The sequence below is a fragment of the Polyodon spathula genome, chromosome 13 (genome assembly GCF_017654505.1).
Source record: "Polyodon spathula isolate WHYD16114869_AA chromosome 13, ASM1765450v1, whole genome shotgun sequence".
NCBI classification, from domain to species: domain Eukaryota; kingdom Metazoa; phylum Chordata; class Actinopteri; order Acipenseriformes; family Polyodontidae; genus Polyodon; species Polyodon spathula.
In genome coordinates, this window is record NC_054546.1 from 38,761,327 (window position 1) to 38,775,677 (window position 14,351).

A 14,351-nucleotide genomic window follows, 5' to 3' on the forward strand; every position below is an offset into this window, starting at 1 on the left:
TTTTTTTTTTTTAAATGGACCTGGCATTATCTTCATTTGATTCAGGAGTTCAGGAATTGCTTATCTTTTTTATTATGTATGATTAAAACAATACAGTTACAGCACAGTTAATTAAAGATCCTCTGACTTATAATGTCACATTCTGTAATCTTAGTTAAGGCAAATGGCTTTATGTGGGTTACATTTGTAAGTAACACATACACTCTTATTGTTCTGTAGTTTGCACCTGCTATAAGAGCATGCTCTAATATTGCTCAGTACTACATTGCGTCCTGTGAAGGATCACCTTCGCAAGAATGCACACCTTTTTCTGAACCCAGCAATGCTTGTCCGTGAAGGACACTGAAAACCAAGGTTATTGCATTATGTGGTGAATGTGACTCTGCAGTTATTGCACAGTTCATGTAAACTTTTAGGAGGTATATTCAGTCTAAACAGTTGTTCATCTAAATACCATTGTTTAAATCATTAAAAGAAGGGGACTTAAGCTTAACAACAGTGTGTTTGTGTCTCTTAAGTGTCTCTTACATGTTTAAATGGTGGGGGTGTTTCGTTCAATTGAATAGACCCCTAGATGTTTATACAGTCAGTATATGCAAATGCAGAATCATTTTTCAGAAGGAAATAGCCAGGTTTGAAATGTCTAGGTCATTACACCTACAGCTCTTACAGGTTCTGTGAGATCTTAAATTAGTTTTTAATTTAAAAGGCAAAAACAGCCTCCGAGTTTTAAGCCTCAGTAGAAGGGTAACACGTCTCTTTGGCACACAGTAAACACGCCATGCTGAAAGGTATTTGTAACTCTAGCAGAACTTGAACTTGAAGAAGACCCAGTTGGAGCTGGGTTTGTTCCAGATTTTAGTTTAGCCATTTTCACTCTGCATCACGCATGACTGCCAAGTGTTCCAGTGATTTATAGTCATCAAGGTCACTTTGTGTCAGATTTACATAGTTTCTGTGGATCAATCTCATCAAGAACAGAATTTGTCAGGCTTGTAAGTGGATTAAAATGCCTCAATTCTATTCTTCTTTCATACATGGCCTAATATAAACTAGAGTTTAAGGTTAAAGTAAATTCAGTTAGTATTTATTATCTGTTTTGTTTGATATAGTTTCTTTTTAGACCTGAACACTGCATAGCAGCACACCTTGACTTGTGTAATCACCAAACTGCCATCTGCTAATTCAGAAACATACAATAATATAAACACAGGACTAGGACAATTCTAAATCCTTGGGTTTTGAGTGTTTAGCAATGCAGGATGGATTATATGGTTGCACATCATTTTAAATTATTTTTTATTAATTATATTTTCTAATTTATGTTTGTAAAGTTTGTGAAATGTTAAAATATACAAACATAGGTCATTACAAATAGTTTCAGAATGTAGTTTCTTGTCTAACTGCCAGTTATTCCAAATGGACATTCACACTTTTATTTCAGAAAAGGGAAACCCTCCCAATAAAAGAAAGGTATTAGAGGTATCAGACAATGGATCAGAGATTTCCTTTAACTTGATTGGTCAATATGAGGTCCCTGCTCTCTGCTAAAGGACCTTCAATGTTATCTTTCAGATTATGTTAAATCACTGTTCCAAATCAATCTGCCAAAAAATATGTAAATGCAGTATTCATTTATGTATTTGAATTGAAAGCCTGTTTTTTTTTTTTTTTTCAATGCCATTTGATACACAAGACTCAGGGGACCACCTCAGCTCTGTTTTGAGGATATTCTCTTCTTCTTCTTAAAAGGCCCAACGCTATCCCCAGCTTCTCTACTTGACCATTGTGCAGATATCCCTTCTTGAGATGAGAGTTAAGTTTGATTCTTTTATTGGCCACAATATATTTCCTTTTTTTCTGTAAGTTGTAGAAAAAATTGTTTCTTTGGTGTTGTTTGCAACATTCAGACCCTTAGAGTAGCAAGCACATAGCACACTGCTTTTTATTGATTTCCAGCTCTGTGTTCGTGATGTAGATTTTGATTGTTATAGTTTTACATTCCATTCTTTTAGTTTTTCACTGTGATTTCATTGTGGAGAAATATATAATATATATATATATATATATCTATATATATATTATATATATATATATATATATATATATATATATATTTTTTCCAGGTTTTCTTTGGGTGTGTTTTTTTTTTTTTTTTTCTGTCAGAGTGAAATGTTTTGTTAAGAATAAGCTCCCTTGCAACAGAGAACTCTTTATAATATGTTTTTAATAACAACTCACCTCTTAAATCCATGCTGTAATCCTGTATTGTCAATCAAATATAATACCTAAAATATATTAAATAGATGCTGCTGTCACTTTTTATTAATATTCCACATTCATTTGGCGTTTGGCATGTCTAGGTTGATGATTTTTGAATACAATTTATAATTCAACTGTCTGCTGCCATGGGAAAAAAATAAAGAAAATAAACATGTTTTTTTTTCTTTTTTCTTTAAATGATCTAAATGCCAGCAAATCACTGCCAGGTAGAAATTATTTCTAGTCTTTATTCATGTTTGTGCAATTGGTAAATCGATGTACTGAGGTTACAAAATCCGTCAGCCAAATTCTAGAATCTTTAGGAACACATTGATTGACAGCTGCATTTCTACCGTGTTCTCCAGCATAGCTGGTTGTCGTTATTACCATGCAGAGCAACAGCAACATAGTTTTTTTCTAGTAGCTCTTTTGTTCCTCAGAAAGGCAGTCAGACAGCTCAGTTAAACAGGAACTGCCATTTCCCTGCCATTTCCACTAATTAAACACTAATCCCAGTTATCCCAGTATAAGGCCATATACTGAATTGGACAATTACATATAACAAGAATAAAATGCAGCATGCTGTGGTCAAGTTTAAACTTGCAAATGCATATACTAAACCATGGTTAAATTATCTCCTACTTTTTTGTATATCTTGTAGGAAATAATACACAAAAAAAGACCAGTTACTGTTCAGAACCCTTGAAGTAATTGTAGAATAAACCTAACCTTGTTCTATTTGTGCTTAACAGAGTAAATTGCAAAGGCGAGAAATCCACTTCTATCCTGCAAGCTTAATATTCTCCAAAGGATGACATGCCAAGGCACAAAATCCTAATTATGAGCAACAGACAACACAACACAGGCAGTGCAACCAGGCGGTCACCAAAGCAGTTCATGCCAGTCTGTGTCATCATCATAGCGCTCCCTGGTTTTACAGTACTTCTTAATCGACATTTCAAGGTTAAAGCTACTCAGAACTCAACTGAGCTAAGCTGTCGGAACACGAAAACCTATTACTTAAAAATAATTACTGTGCTATCTGCACAGCATACAATATTAACCCATCTCCCTGTTCTCAGCAACATCTGACGCAACCCAGTATCATACTTTGATTTTTGAGAATCTTCAGAAAACAACAACAGTAACAAACAAAACAAACAAAAAAAAAAAAACGAAAAGAAGAAAGCACTGTAATGATTTCTAATACTGTACCAGCAGACTGCAGTTTGCAATGACAGCTTCATTACTTTCTGTTGTTATGCACTACTTAACAGCTATCATTTTCAACGGTATGCTGCTGTATTTTGCAATTTTGCAATGGAAAGTTGCTAAGCGAGCAGTTTCTGTTTTGAGCCACAAATTTTACAGGAATAATACAGGAAAAATATGGACAGACATCATGCAGTGGTTTAACATGTTGTTATTATTTGTTGAAAGCAGTAACACTTTATAATAAGTCAGAGATTGAATGGTTATTGGTGTTAGGTCTCCCTCCAGACCTGTGAGGGCACTATGTAAAAGGAATAGAGTACCCTTAATCAAATGGCATGACAATTTTTTCCTTACGGTAGTTGGTCATTTAGGAAGGGGGCTGAGCTACGGCACCCAAGCTTAATGACTCGGACAGGAGACGACGCAGCATCCGAGGATTGCAGGAGCCGATGCGCTCATTAACCTAGGGGTCATGAGCGAGGGTATAAATAGGGGGTGTAGTGTAAGTGATCTGTTCCTTGGTAAATGGTTAGTGTTTTAACCTACAAGAAGTCTGTTCTGCCGTATTGTGAACTGTGAGTTTTTGTTTTGTGTTTGTTAGTGTTTGTTAACTGTTGTCTGTTTTTTAAAAGACTACCAGTAGCATGACCTGGAGCTGTAGCGAAAGCCAGCATTAACCCGGACATCACTTTCACCCCTGCATTTTCACCGAGAACTGTAATACATAACGAGCACTTATTCACTATCACTAAGAACTGTGTTTGTGTTTGTGTTTAGTGTTGGTGTGTTAAACTGGACTTTTTAATTACGAGTCAAACCCGTGGGATTTTACAAACAAAGTGATACACACCGCTGCATTCACATCTATCATTTATTATTTACAGGTGTTTTCCATAAGGCTTTGGACATTGCATTTAACTTCAATAAACACCCTTGCCTGCACTGCACTGCGGTCACCTGTACCCACTCACCACTTTGTAAGCTACTCACCGCTCAATAACTCATATTGTTTAGCTAATAAATTAGCATGATGATTTCTTATTGGATTCATATTGAATTTAAAGGGCAATAGTACTGATTCATTATTTTGTTGGCCACAAAGCAACTTCAACAACAACAGATCATATCTGGTTTAAAAATGGACATATTCACTTGTTTATTAGGATAAGGAGCCCCATATTACTAAGAGATTTCTGGAATAGCAAAACAATACATATTCTATATTTCTTAGCAGACCCTTATCCAGGGCGACTTACAATTGTTACAAAATATCACAGTATTTTTTTTAACACATTTCTTGTTATCACATTATAAAATACCACATTACAGAATATCATAATACAGATAAGAGCAGTTATGCACGCACAATAAGATGAAATTCAAGTAAGTAAAATAAAGAATACAGTAGATTATAAGTAAGAGCGAGTTTGACTGAGCAGTTAAATCTTATAGTAGATATTTGCTTATATGAGTAAAGTCCAGTAAAAACACATAGTAAGTATGATAAAAGGATGAGAATGATTTCAAATAAGAGCAATTACAAAAACATGAGTAAGGTTATCTATAATTAAATATAAGATACAGTAAGTAGTTATAGTTAGGAGCAGTAGTGGAGTGCGGCAAGGCATGGAGCAGTTCAATGGAAGTACAAGCTGATGCAAGTACTGATACAATTGAGTGCCATATAGTCCAGTATGGTCGAGAGTTGTGAAGTTTACAGATGCTGTCTGTACAGGTGCCGGAATGTGGTCAGGGACTGATTAGTCCTGATATCCATGGGTAGGTCGTTCCACCACTGAGGGGCAAGGGTAGAGAAGGAGCTGACTCTGGAGGCAAGGGATTGGAGGGGGGGTACAGCTAGTCTGCCGGAGGTGGAGGAGTGATGAGGGCGAGAGGGGGTGTAGGGAGAAATGATAGTCTGGAGATAGGAGTAACAAGAAAGGTCGACAGCGATGGGAAAGTACAAGAGTTTTGAATTGGATGCAATCAGTGATAGGGTGCTAGTGCAGAGAGTGAAGCAGTGGTGTAGCATGGGAGAAACAAGAAAGGGGAAAGACAAGGCAAGCAGCAGAGTTTTAGATGAGCTGGAGCGGACCGGTAGCAGAGGCAGGAATGCCAGCCAGGAGGGATACAGGACAGTACCAGCGCCTGATCTAGGAGCTAAGTGGAGTAGTCGGTGAGGAAGGGGCGAATTTTGCATATGTTGCTGAGGAAGAAGTGACAGGAGCATGCCAGAGTAGAGATGTGCTGAGAGTAGGAGAGGGAGGGGTTAAGGGTGACAGCAAGGTTCTTGGTGGATGAGAAAGGAGAGAGGGTGGTGGATTCAAGCAGCTATCAAGAGGTATGCAGCACTTGTCTATCTGTGTAAGTTAAGTGCATTACATGCACTCAAAGCAAAGATGAGATTTATTTATTTTTTTAATCCAATAGTCACATACTTGTTATGACCACTAAAAGATCTTACAGTACATTCAGGGTGATTCATTAATGATACACTATTGAATTGAGCCTTTAGTCTTCCAAGGTGTTTAACATCCAACACAGATCCTAAACCTGCATTGAACTGTTGAGTGACTTGGTTTTCAGATATTGGATGACATTTTTGTTATTCATATAGCTTCAATTTCTTTAATTCGTCTCATGTTATGAGAATAGCCGTTTTATTTAATTGTGGTCACCAGGTGCTTACTGCTGTCACATGGAATTATGGGATAATCTTTCTGTGTGAACCTGCTAACTCACTGAACAGTGTATAAACTACTATCCATCATTGCTGTGCACATGTGACATGTAATATACCACTGACAGAAATGTCATAAAATGCCATTAGTTATTATGGAGAGAGTGGCGGACGTAATGATCTCTACTCAACACTCGGCAGACACACTCGTAAATCAGTTAGGTCTATGATATAAAAGGACCTCAGTGTGTCACAAGACTAAACATCTCTCCGATATGTCCTAGAATTGAAAACAATGACCTACATGTTATTTGTAGGAGACAATATAGCAGGTGGACAGTAATGGACATGCATTGGTACACAATCCTATCATTTGAAGAATATTCAGTGATTTTTGGTCTGCAGCATCTAAAATCGATTGATCTCTACAAGGAGCCAGTTAATCCATCAAAGGAAAGTATTATTTAATGATTTTTAAAGTTGCCCTTAATTTTCTGTAGACCTTCATTCTTAACTTCAGCACTAAACACAATCTGAGTAAAACTAAAGGCTAACTTTTTGATGATTGTCTCTTTCAAGTTGTCTTTCTGTAACTTACAATTGCAGCTGTTGTGCTAAACACATTTCTGGGAATAAGTGGAAATGGAAATGTTACATGGATTTGGTCATATTTAAATAACATGTGCTGGAAGACTTGAGTCGCTGGAAGACACTGACACTGATCAGGCAATGGTTCTATTGTAATTCCAGTATTTCTAAAGCAAGAGTCTCTGCATTGTTTTTTGGTTTTAATTAATTGAATTATTTACTGTATGTATAGTTATTCAAAGTGGTATTTACTCAGATGGGCTAAAACTGTGCCATTAGAATTGTTCAATTGTTGAAACTACACAGGACACTGTTATGTGACTTGGCTTTTGTTTGACTGAATCATTTTCGTGGAAGGTCTGTACTGTAACAGATAAAGATATATAAGTATGCATTTGGAAAGCTGTGCTGAGAGGGTTTTCACTATGCTTCATGTGCCCTGTGGAGGAACAAGAATGTCTCTTGTTATTTCTGTACCTGCCATTAGCTGAAATACACCTCCTACATATTTATATATATTTTTATATATATATATATATATATATATATATATATATATATATATAATATATATATATATATAGATAATATATATATATATGTGATAGTCCACTGGTTCAGGTGACCAAAATCAAATGCGATAGCAGAAAGCATTGCCTTTTAAAAGTCTATTTAGTAATGAGTTCTCTCAGTCCCTCTTGGTGTATTTTTACTCAGGTTTTTGGTCCTGCTCTGATATTCCGTGAGTTGTATTATTAGCTAAAATCAATGTAATCTGTGACCGCAGTTGTTGTTGTTTTTTTTTGTTTGTTTTTTGTTTCTGTTTTTTTTTTTTAATCTGTGATTTAAAGTTTTAAAGTATTATTTTAAGCGTATGTTAGTTGATATTCTTATTTGCATTTGGGGATAGATCTACTGTGTACGATGGATCAAAACTAAATCTCAGCATACTTGTAAATAGATACAGATACAGACAGGGATTGTATCTAATAGAAAATGTGTTACTTAAAAGCTGATTAGCACTGAGATTAATGTAAAAAAGAGAGTTTAACTTTTTGTTTTATGGTACATTACAATTATTTGTTCTGAAAGAGACATAATAATATACATATCTGCAGCAAGGTTAATTGAAAATGCAAATTAACTGTAGTACTGTATTTCTCAACCTTTATCTAAGTACCACACCATGCAACTTCAACAATTAACTGTTATATGTTATTTGTTAAGGGTATTGCTTTGGAAACTAAGAACTGGCACAAATGTTTCTTTATACATACAGTATGTACCCATGTTTTTTTTTTTCTTTTTTTTAACTACATTTCTATCACTGTTTGGGCTATATATCATGTCTCTATTCATCGTTTATCTCCAGGTACCTCTGTCACAAGAGTGACAGCTACAGATGCGGATGACCCTGTCTATGGAAACAGTGCAAAGCTGGTCTACAGTATTCTGGAAGGACAGCCTTACTTCTCCATTGAGCCACACACTGGTGAGTGAATAGACTTGATGATAAATTGCTGCTGATGTATGGATTGCAAACCGATATTATAGGTTTCGGACACTGCTTGAGAACCCTTCGAGTCAACATCTCAATGTTAGGAAGGTCCTGGAGTGAGTAGCAATTCAGTTTAATGATCCATTAAAAGTGGACTGTAAACATGTTACTAATCATGCTTTATGATTATGACTGTTTTAATATATAAAAGGTGATTCCAGTATTTAGCAGTTAAAGCAGGAATTAAGCAAAGCAGTGATTCTGGCAGTTAATTCACTTTAACCTTAAATCAAATCACATAAATATAAAGCATATTATAGGCTGCTTCCAATACCAGATCAAATTGTCAATCGAGTAGCTATTATCTTATTTGTCATTCGATAAGTAATACGTCCAGTGATAGGAACGAAAATAAATAATATCTTATCACAATCCATTATGTCCCACTGTGCAACAGAGTTCACCTCCTCCTCCTTCCCTCCATCTGCTTTTCGGCTTTGTCCAACAGAGAAGGGCAGCTACTAGCCCACGGCTTCCCTATGGTCATCCTCTCAAGTAATCTGCAAGCTAATTTATGGGCAGGGGCACCTCGAAAGGCACTGAGGTAGTGTTATCTAGTCTATGTTTTAATACATAATCTATTGCATGAGTTTCCTGACGGAATAATAGTTCACACTTTGAAAATGTAGTTCTAAGCAATAACACCTTAAAACTGATTCCCTACTGTAGATGGTTAGTTCTCCAAAGTTAAAATAATAATAACAAAAAATAATAATAATTAATTTAAAAAAAATCTACTGTACTTGCTGGGAAAAATAAGAAAGCTTTTGAGATCTAGAATGGATAACATCATACAACAGGCAGAACAACAAAAGGTTAGGCTGCCTTCTCAGAAGACCAGGTATTATTAACTAATATTAAGGAATTTCCTGTTTTTTTTTTGGTTTTTTTTTTTTTTTTTTTTTTAAATGCATTTATTTATTTGTTTATGTATTTATTTATTTATCATTAAAGCAGTTCCTCTGGAAAATACAATATTCATATCAATATTTTGAAAGTATTGTCTAACCGCAGGTTTCCAGCTTATAGCATTATTCAGAGGAATTCTGTTGTTGTTTTTGTTGTTATTTACAACCTTCTGTACCTGGATTATCCCCCATTTAAACCAAACACAGCTGTGACGCAGTGAGACGAGCTGTGCTGTAGATCCCCCCGGGTCCATTCAGATATCCAGTGGAATGCCGTTCCAGTTGTATGTTAGTGCTGTGCCCAGAGATGTTGGATCCTGTGTGTGTGCTGATGACTATGATACTCTAGCCCTCAAATGTTCAGATCTTTTCCGTAGCTGTTGTTTCCGCTTGTCAGTCAATAACCACTTCAGACCACTCACCAGTCAGAGGTTTGCCACTCCTTGGAGACGCATGATACAGCACTCCTCAATGTCCTGTATGCAGGCACTGACACTAGTCAATCAGTCAGGTACGACTGCCCTGCCCCTTACAAACATACTTTACATCTATCTATGTTGCAAAACACAATCTGTCAGGGACACTGTGGAAGCCCATGTGCATATCACATGGTTAATTAACAATAAGCAGCTGTATGGTTTAGGCTGTGTATTTTAGATTTTTTTTTACAGTTTTGGTATTAGTGTAAGCATTCTAGTGTACACATTGAAATGCAATATTATACCAATGGGACATTAAGGACTTCAATCACCATCCAACCATCCAGTGTTTATATATATCTATATATATATATATATATATATTATATATATATATATATATATATATATATTATATATTATATATATATATATAAAAAATTACTCTGGGATTTCATAGGTGTAGTCATGAACAAATAAACAGATGTATCTCTGGGACACTGCATCTTCTTTTTAGGTTGTGTGGCATAGATATCTGTATACATATTTGAAAAAAAACAAACAAACATTGCAACCAAACCTTATTGCTTAATATGCCATTTTAGTAGATAAAGCCTTCATTAATATCCCTTTATATTTGAGGAGTTCATATATTATTAAAACTGAAATGAAAAACTATTACTATTCATGTTGGGAGCGCCAGTACGGTACGGTAGGTTTCGTTTGTCTTGGCCACAGCGCCATTTTCTTAGTTAAATGTTTTTATTTTGTTCCACTTTTTATTTTCTGTTTTACCATAAACCTGCCCATCAGTGCATTTCATTCACATTTCAGCCTCAGTACTGTGTGTTCTTCCAGGTTTGACGCCTCCACCAGCCAGCCTGTTCACAGTTCCATGTGTGTGTGTGTGTGTTTCTGAACCATAACAATTACACATTAATCAGTCAACCAGTCAACCTAACACCAATTCAAAAGCATGTTCTGCATTTTTTTATTCAGCAAAATAATGTGTGCTTACAGTCATCTAAACACAAGTATTGCATTTATGCAGAGAGTTCCATCAAATGAACCAGAAGTTAGAATGAATATTAATAAAAATAGAAAAAATAAACGACATATATAAGAGTAGCACAAACAACGCCAAGTAGATCATTAATTTCCTGAGCACAGGCATTTATATCCAATGTAGGTTGGTACACATTGCTTTGGACTACATATCTGACTATAAATAAACATCATGCTTCTGTATGTCACATAGTTAACAGACAGAGGAGAATGCATATGCGTAGTTTTTTTTATTTTATTTTAATTTAAATTGCTAAGTATTCTTCAAGATAGGACACAGAGGATGTAAATCTCCTGGAAAGGGCTCCTCTGCATATTAAAAAGTCCTGAAGCATCATGGTTTTATATCTGGTGGATTAGATTTCCCTTGGCATAGTAACGCATGACTTACTACTTGGATAATTCAGACCAAATCCTTGTTCTGCTTTCATAGGAGGGAAACCATATTTGGAAAGCTGTGCTGAGAGGGTTTTCAGTGTGCTTCTCTTACCTTGTGAAGGAAAAAGAATGTATCTTGTTTTGTCACCTGTATACCTGCCTTCAGCTCTAAATACATCCCCTACATATTACAAGCCTCATCAGTGCTGACTCCTGCTCATATTCTGTTCATTCTGAACTCTGTGCTAGCTATACAGTTTATTTCTTTATTTTTTGTTTGTTTGTTGTTGTTTTTTTCATTAAAAAGCATTTTTATAACAGCTGTTTCATTGGAACTATGGTGCAAAACAATACACAGAAAGCAGTACACCTATACATTTAAGAAGAAAGATTTGATATTGCATAATGAAAATTAAAAGCATAAAAGTGGTCTAAATTATAAGGATGCTGTACAGGGTTCAAACTGAGATTTGTCACTGTGATGGTAGCGTCTGTTCAAACTATCACTATAGCTGAATGGGTTTTTAACTGAAGCTTTCTTTTTTAAATATACCAGTAAAATCAAAATAACGGCAGTTTTATTCTAATTATAAACAATTTGCCAAATGTACAACAAGAATATGCATTTCATGTAATCTAAGCCATGCCAAATGTGCCTTGAAATGACAAGTTTTATATTTATTAGTCAATGAAAATGGGAGCTTTATTCACAGAGGATTATCCACATCTGGTACAGTGTGCTTTGCATTCTTTTTTTTTTTTTTTTTTTGAGATAGGCGCCACTGGGCACATAATTTATAGGATATATTGAAAGCGTATAAAGCAAAAAAAAAAAAAAATCTGCTATGAATAAAGTTGTAAATAAAGTCTAACACACAGTATGCAAATACAGTTGAATATCAAATAAGTGGTTAATGAGGTTAAATCTGATTTAAAACTAATAATCTATAGAGTAAATAGAATCTCTTCTATTCTCAGATGAAATGCTTGTGAACTGGAGAGCCCGTTATCATAAGCCACTTTGCATAACTCTATTTAACGTTGAATTAATGGAGTCAAATAAAAAAAAAAGAATAATTTTATTTATATTTTCCAGCTATTATCAGAACCGCCCTGCCCAATATGGACCGTGAAGCGAGGGAGCAGTATCTTGTTGTCATTCAAGCTAAAGACATGGGAGGTCACATGGGTGGATTGTCAGGAACTACGACCGTCACAATAACGCTAACAGACGTCAATGATAACCCACCAAAATTTTCACAGAGTAAGTATGATTAAAACCTCAAAATTAATATATATATATATATATATATAATATATATATATATATATATATATATATATATATATATATATAACTCCAAACTATTGATTACAGTAATGATTAATCAATTAACCTGTGGGCTTTGACCGATTAAAAAATAATTGATTGATTGATCTTGTCTACTTGAGTGCAGTATCACAAAATGGGCCTGAAAAATAAATCTTGAAAAATTGGTGGAGGGTACGTGTAAAGACCTTGACAAAAGGGCAACTGGAAGGTATACCCAATATTTCACAATATCTCAGAATGAAGAAAAAAGACTGCAGCTTGCACATCTGTGCTTTTCTTCCAGGGCAGTAGTACAAGATTATCTTAGTTAGAAGAAAGATTAAGGTAGACCAAAAACTTGTCTGGTAAACCCAGTATTTTAGGTTATAGTGCAATTGGTAAGTTATAGTAAAATACTCTTACATACCCAGCAAGCCAGAGAGATGAATTAGCTGTCATATCTTGAAAGTACTTATATCGAATGTTTTTTATAATAATAATAATAATAATAATAATAATAATAATAATAATAATAATAATAATAATAATAATAATAATAATAATAATAATCAGTTATTATTGAGGTGTACTTGCCGCTCGCTGTTATTGTTTTCTGTAAAACATTGATATCCTGTCTGTTAAGAAAAGGCTTAATGAAAAAGCTTGTTTTAATGTTGTCTTTATTACGCAGGCCAGAGATGCACACTTCCAACTATATTGTCATTTTTTCTTTAAATTATTGTAACCATAGAAGGATATTTAGCTGTAAATAGCTTTGTAAAAAATATGCGAAAATGAGAAATGACTAGTTAAATACCATGGAAGTCCCCTTCATTGTGCGTCAGAAAAAATACATTTCAACTTGTTGATGACATTTTGTCATTGCCCTTTCTTTAAGGTCTTTATCACTTCTCCATCCCGGAGGACATCGCCCTTAGCGATGCCGTGGGAAGGGTGAAGGCAAATGACCGTGATGTTGGAGAAAATGCCAGGTCAGCATATGACATTATCGATGGAGATGGAATTGATGCTTTTGAGATAACGACAGATCCACAAACTCAGGAAGGAATTCTGAGACTGAAAAAGGTAAAGTTTATCCAAGATTATTTCTTGGGTCAATATTTTAGAGATTGCAATTTAATTAATGTAAACATATTACTTATGTTTTATGAATAAAATACAGATTGATATGCAGTGATATGACACAAACTTATTTAGCAGCAGTCTAGACCATTTCCCAGTATCAGACTTTATTTTCTGTGCCAATGGTTACTAAATGTGATGGATCACACTTTGGAACATCAGTTAAGTATGTGAGTGACACCATTTTGAAATATTTCGCTGAAAGAGAAGTTTTCCATTTCTTTTTGCGATCCTGACTACCCAGAAATGAAGCATTTCCTTATATCATTGGCATTAGAGTGTTGTCAGGATGTTAACAATGAAAAGCAAAATGACTGACAGATACACTGACAGATATGTTATTTATACTGTTGTAGCAACACAGAACATTTTGGAGATCCACTGCTTACTCTTTAATGAGCTGTAAGCTGTATGACCTGCATTGTTAGGAAAGGATTCAAGGATGATATCTGGCCCTTAGCATCACACCAGTAGTTGATTCAGGTTTACTGTTTTTTAACAAAAGTTTTTGTCTAAGCACACTGTGTCTTGTAATCAAGACACTAAAGTAAAGCGTGTTAATAACATTCTTAGGAAAACGGGTAAGCTTAAATCTAAATGTGTTAAACAAGGACAGTGTTATTGCATGTGTTTTATTATTATTATTATTATTATTATTATTATTATTATTATTATTATTATTATTATTATTATTATTATTACATCTATTAAAGATCCTTCACAACAAGGTCAAAAAATACTGATTTAAACGAGACAGCAAAGGCACAGAGTTGGAAGAGTCTTTGTTGTTGTGGGGTGTAGGCTTTTTTATCTTCCAACCCTC

General features: G+C 34.9%; 1 protein-coding gene across 1 annotated transcript in view; it reads left to right on the top strand.

Annotated features, from left to right (window-relative positions):
- The window catches only part of LOC121325235 (cadherin-8-like), a 72,066-nt gene that overhangs the window by 38,346 nt on the left and 19,369 nt on the right, over positions 1 to 14,351 (top strand). Inside the window, exons 4-6 of the mRNA XM_041267626.1 lie at positions 8,118 to 8,237; positions 12,170 to 12,337; positions 13,284 to 13,471. Coding sequence (XP_041123560.1) covers positions 8,118 to 8,237; positions 12,170 to 12,337; positions 13,284 to 13,471 — 476 coding nt within the window. The remainder of the gene's footprint in view (positions 1 to 8,117; positions 8,238 to 12,169; positions 12,338 to 13,283; positions 13,472 to 14,351) is intronic.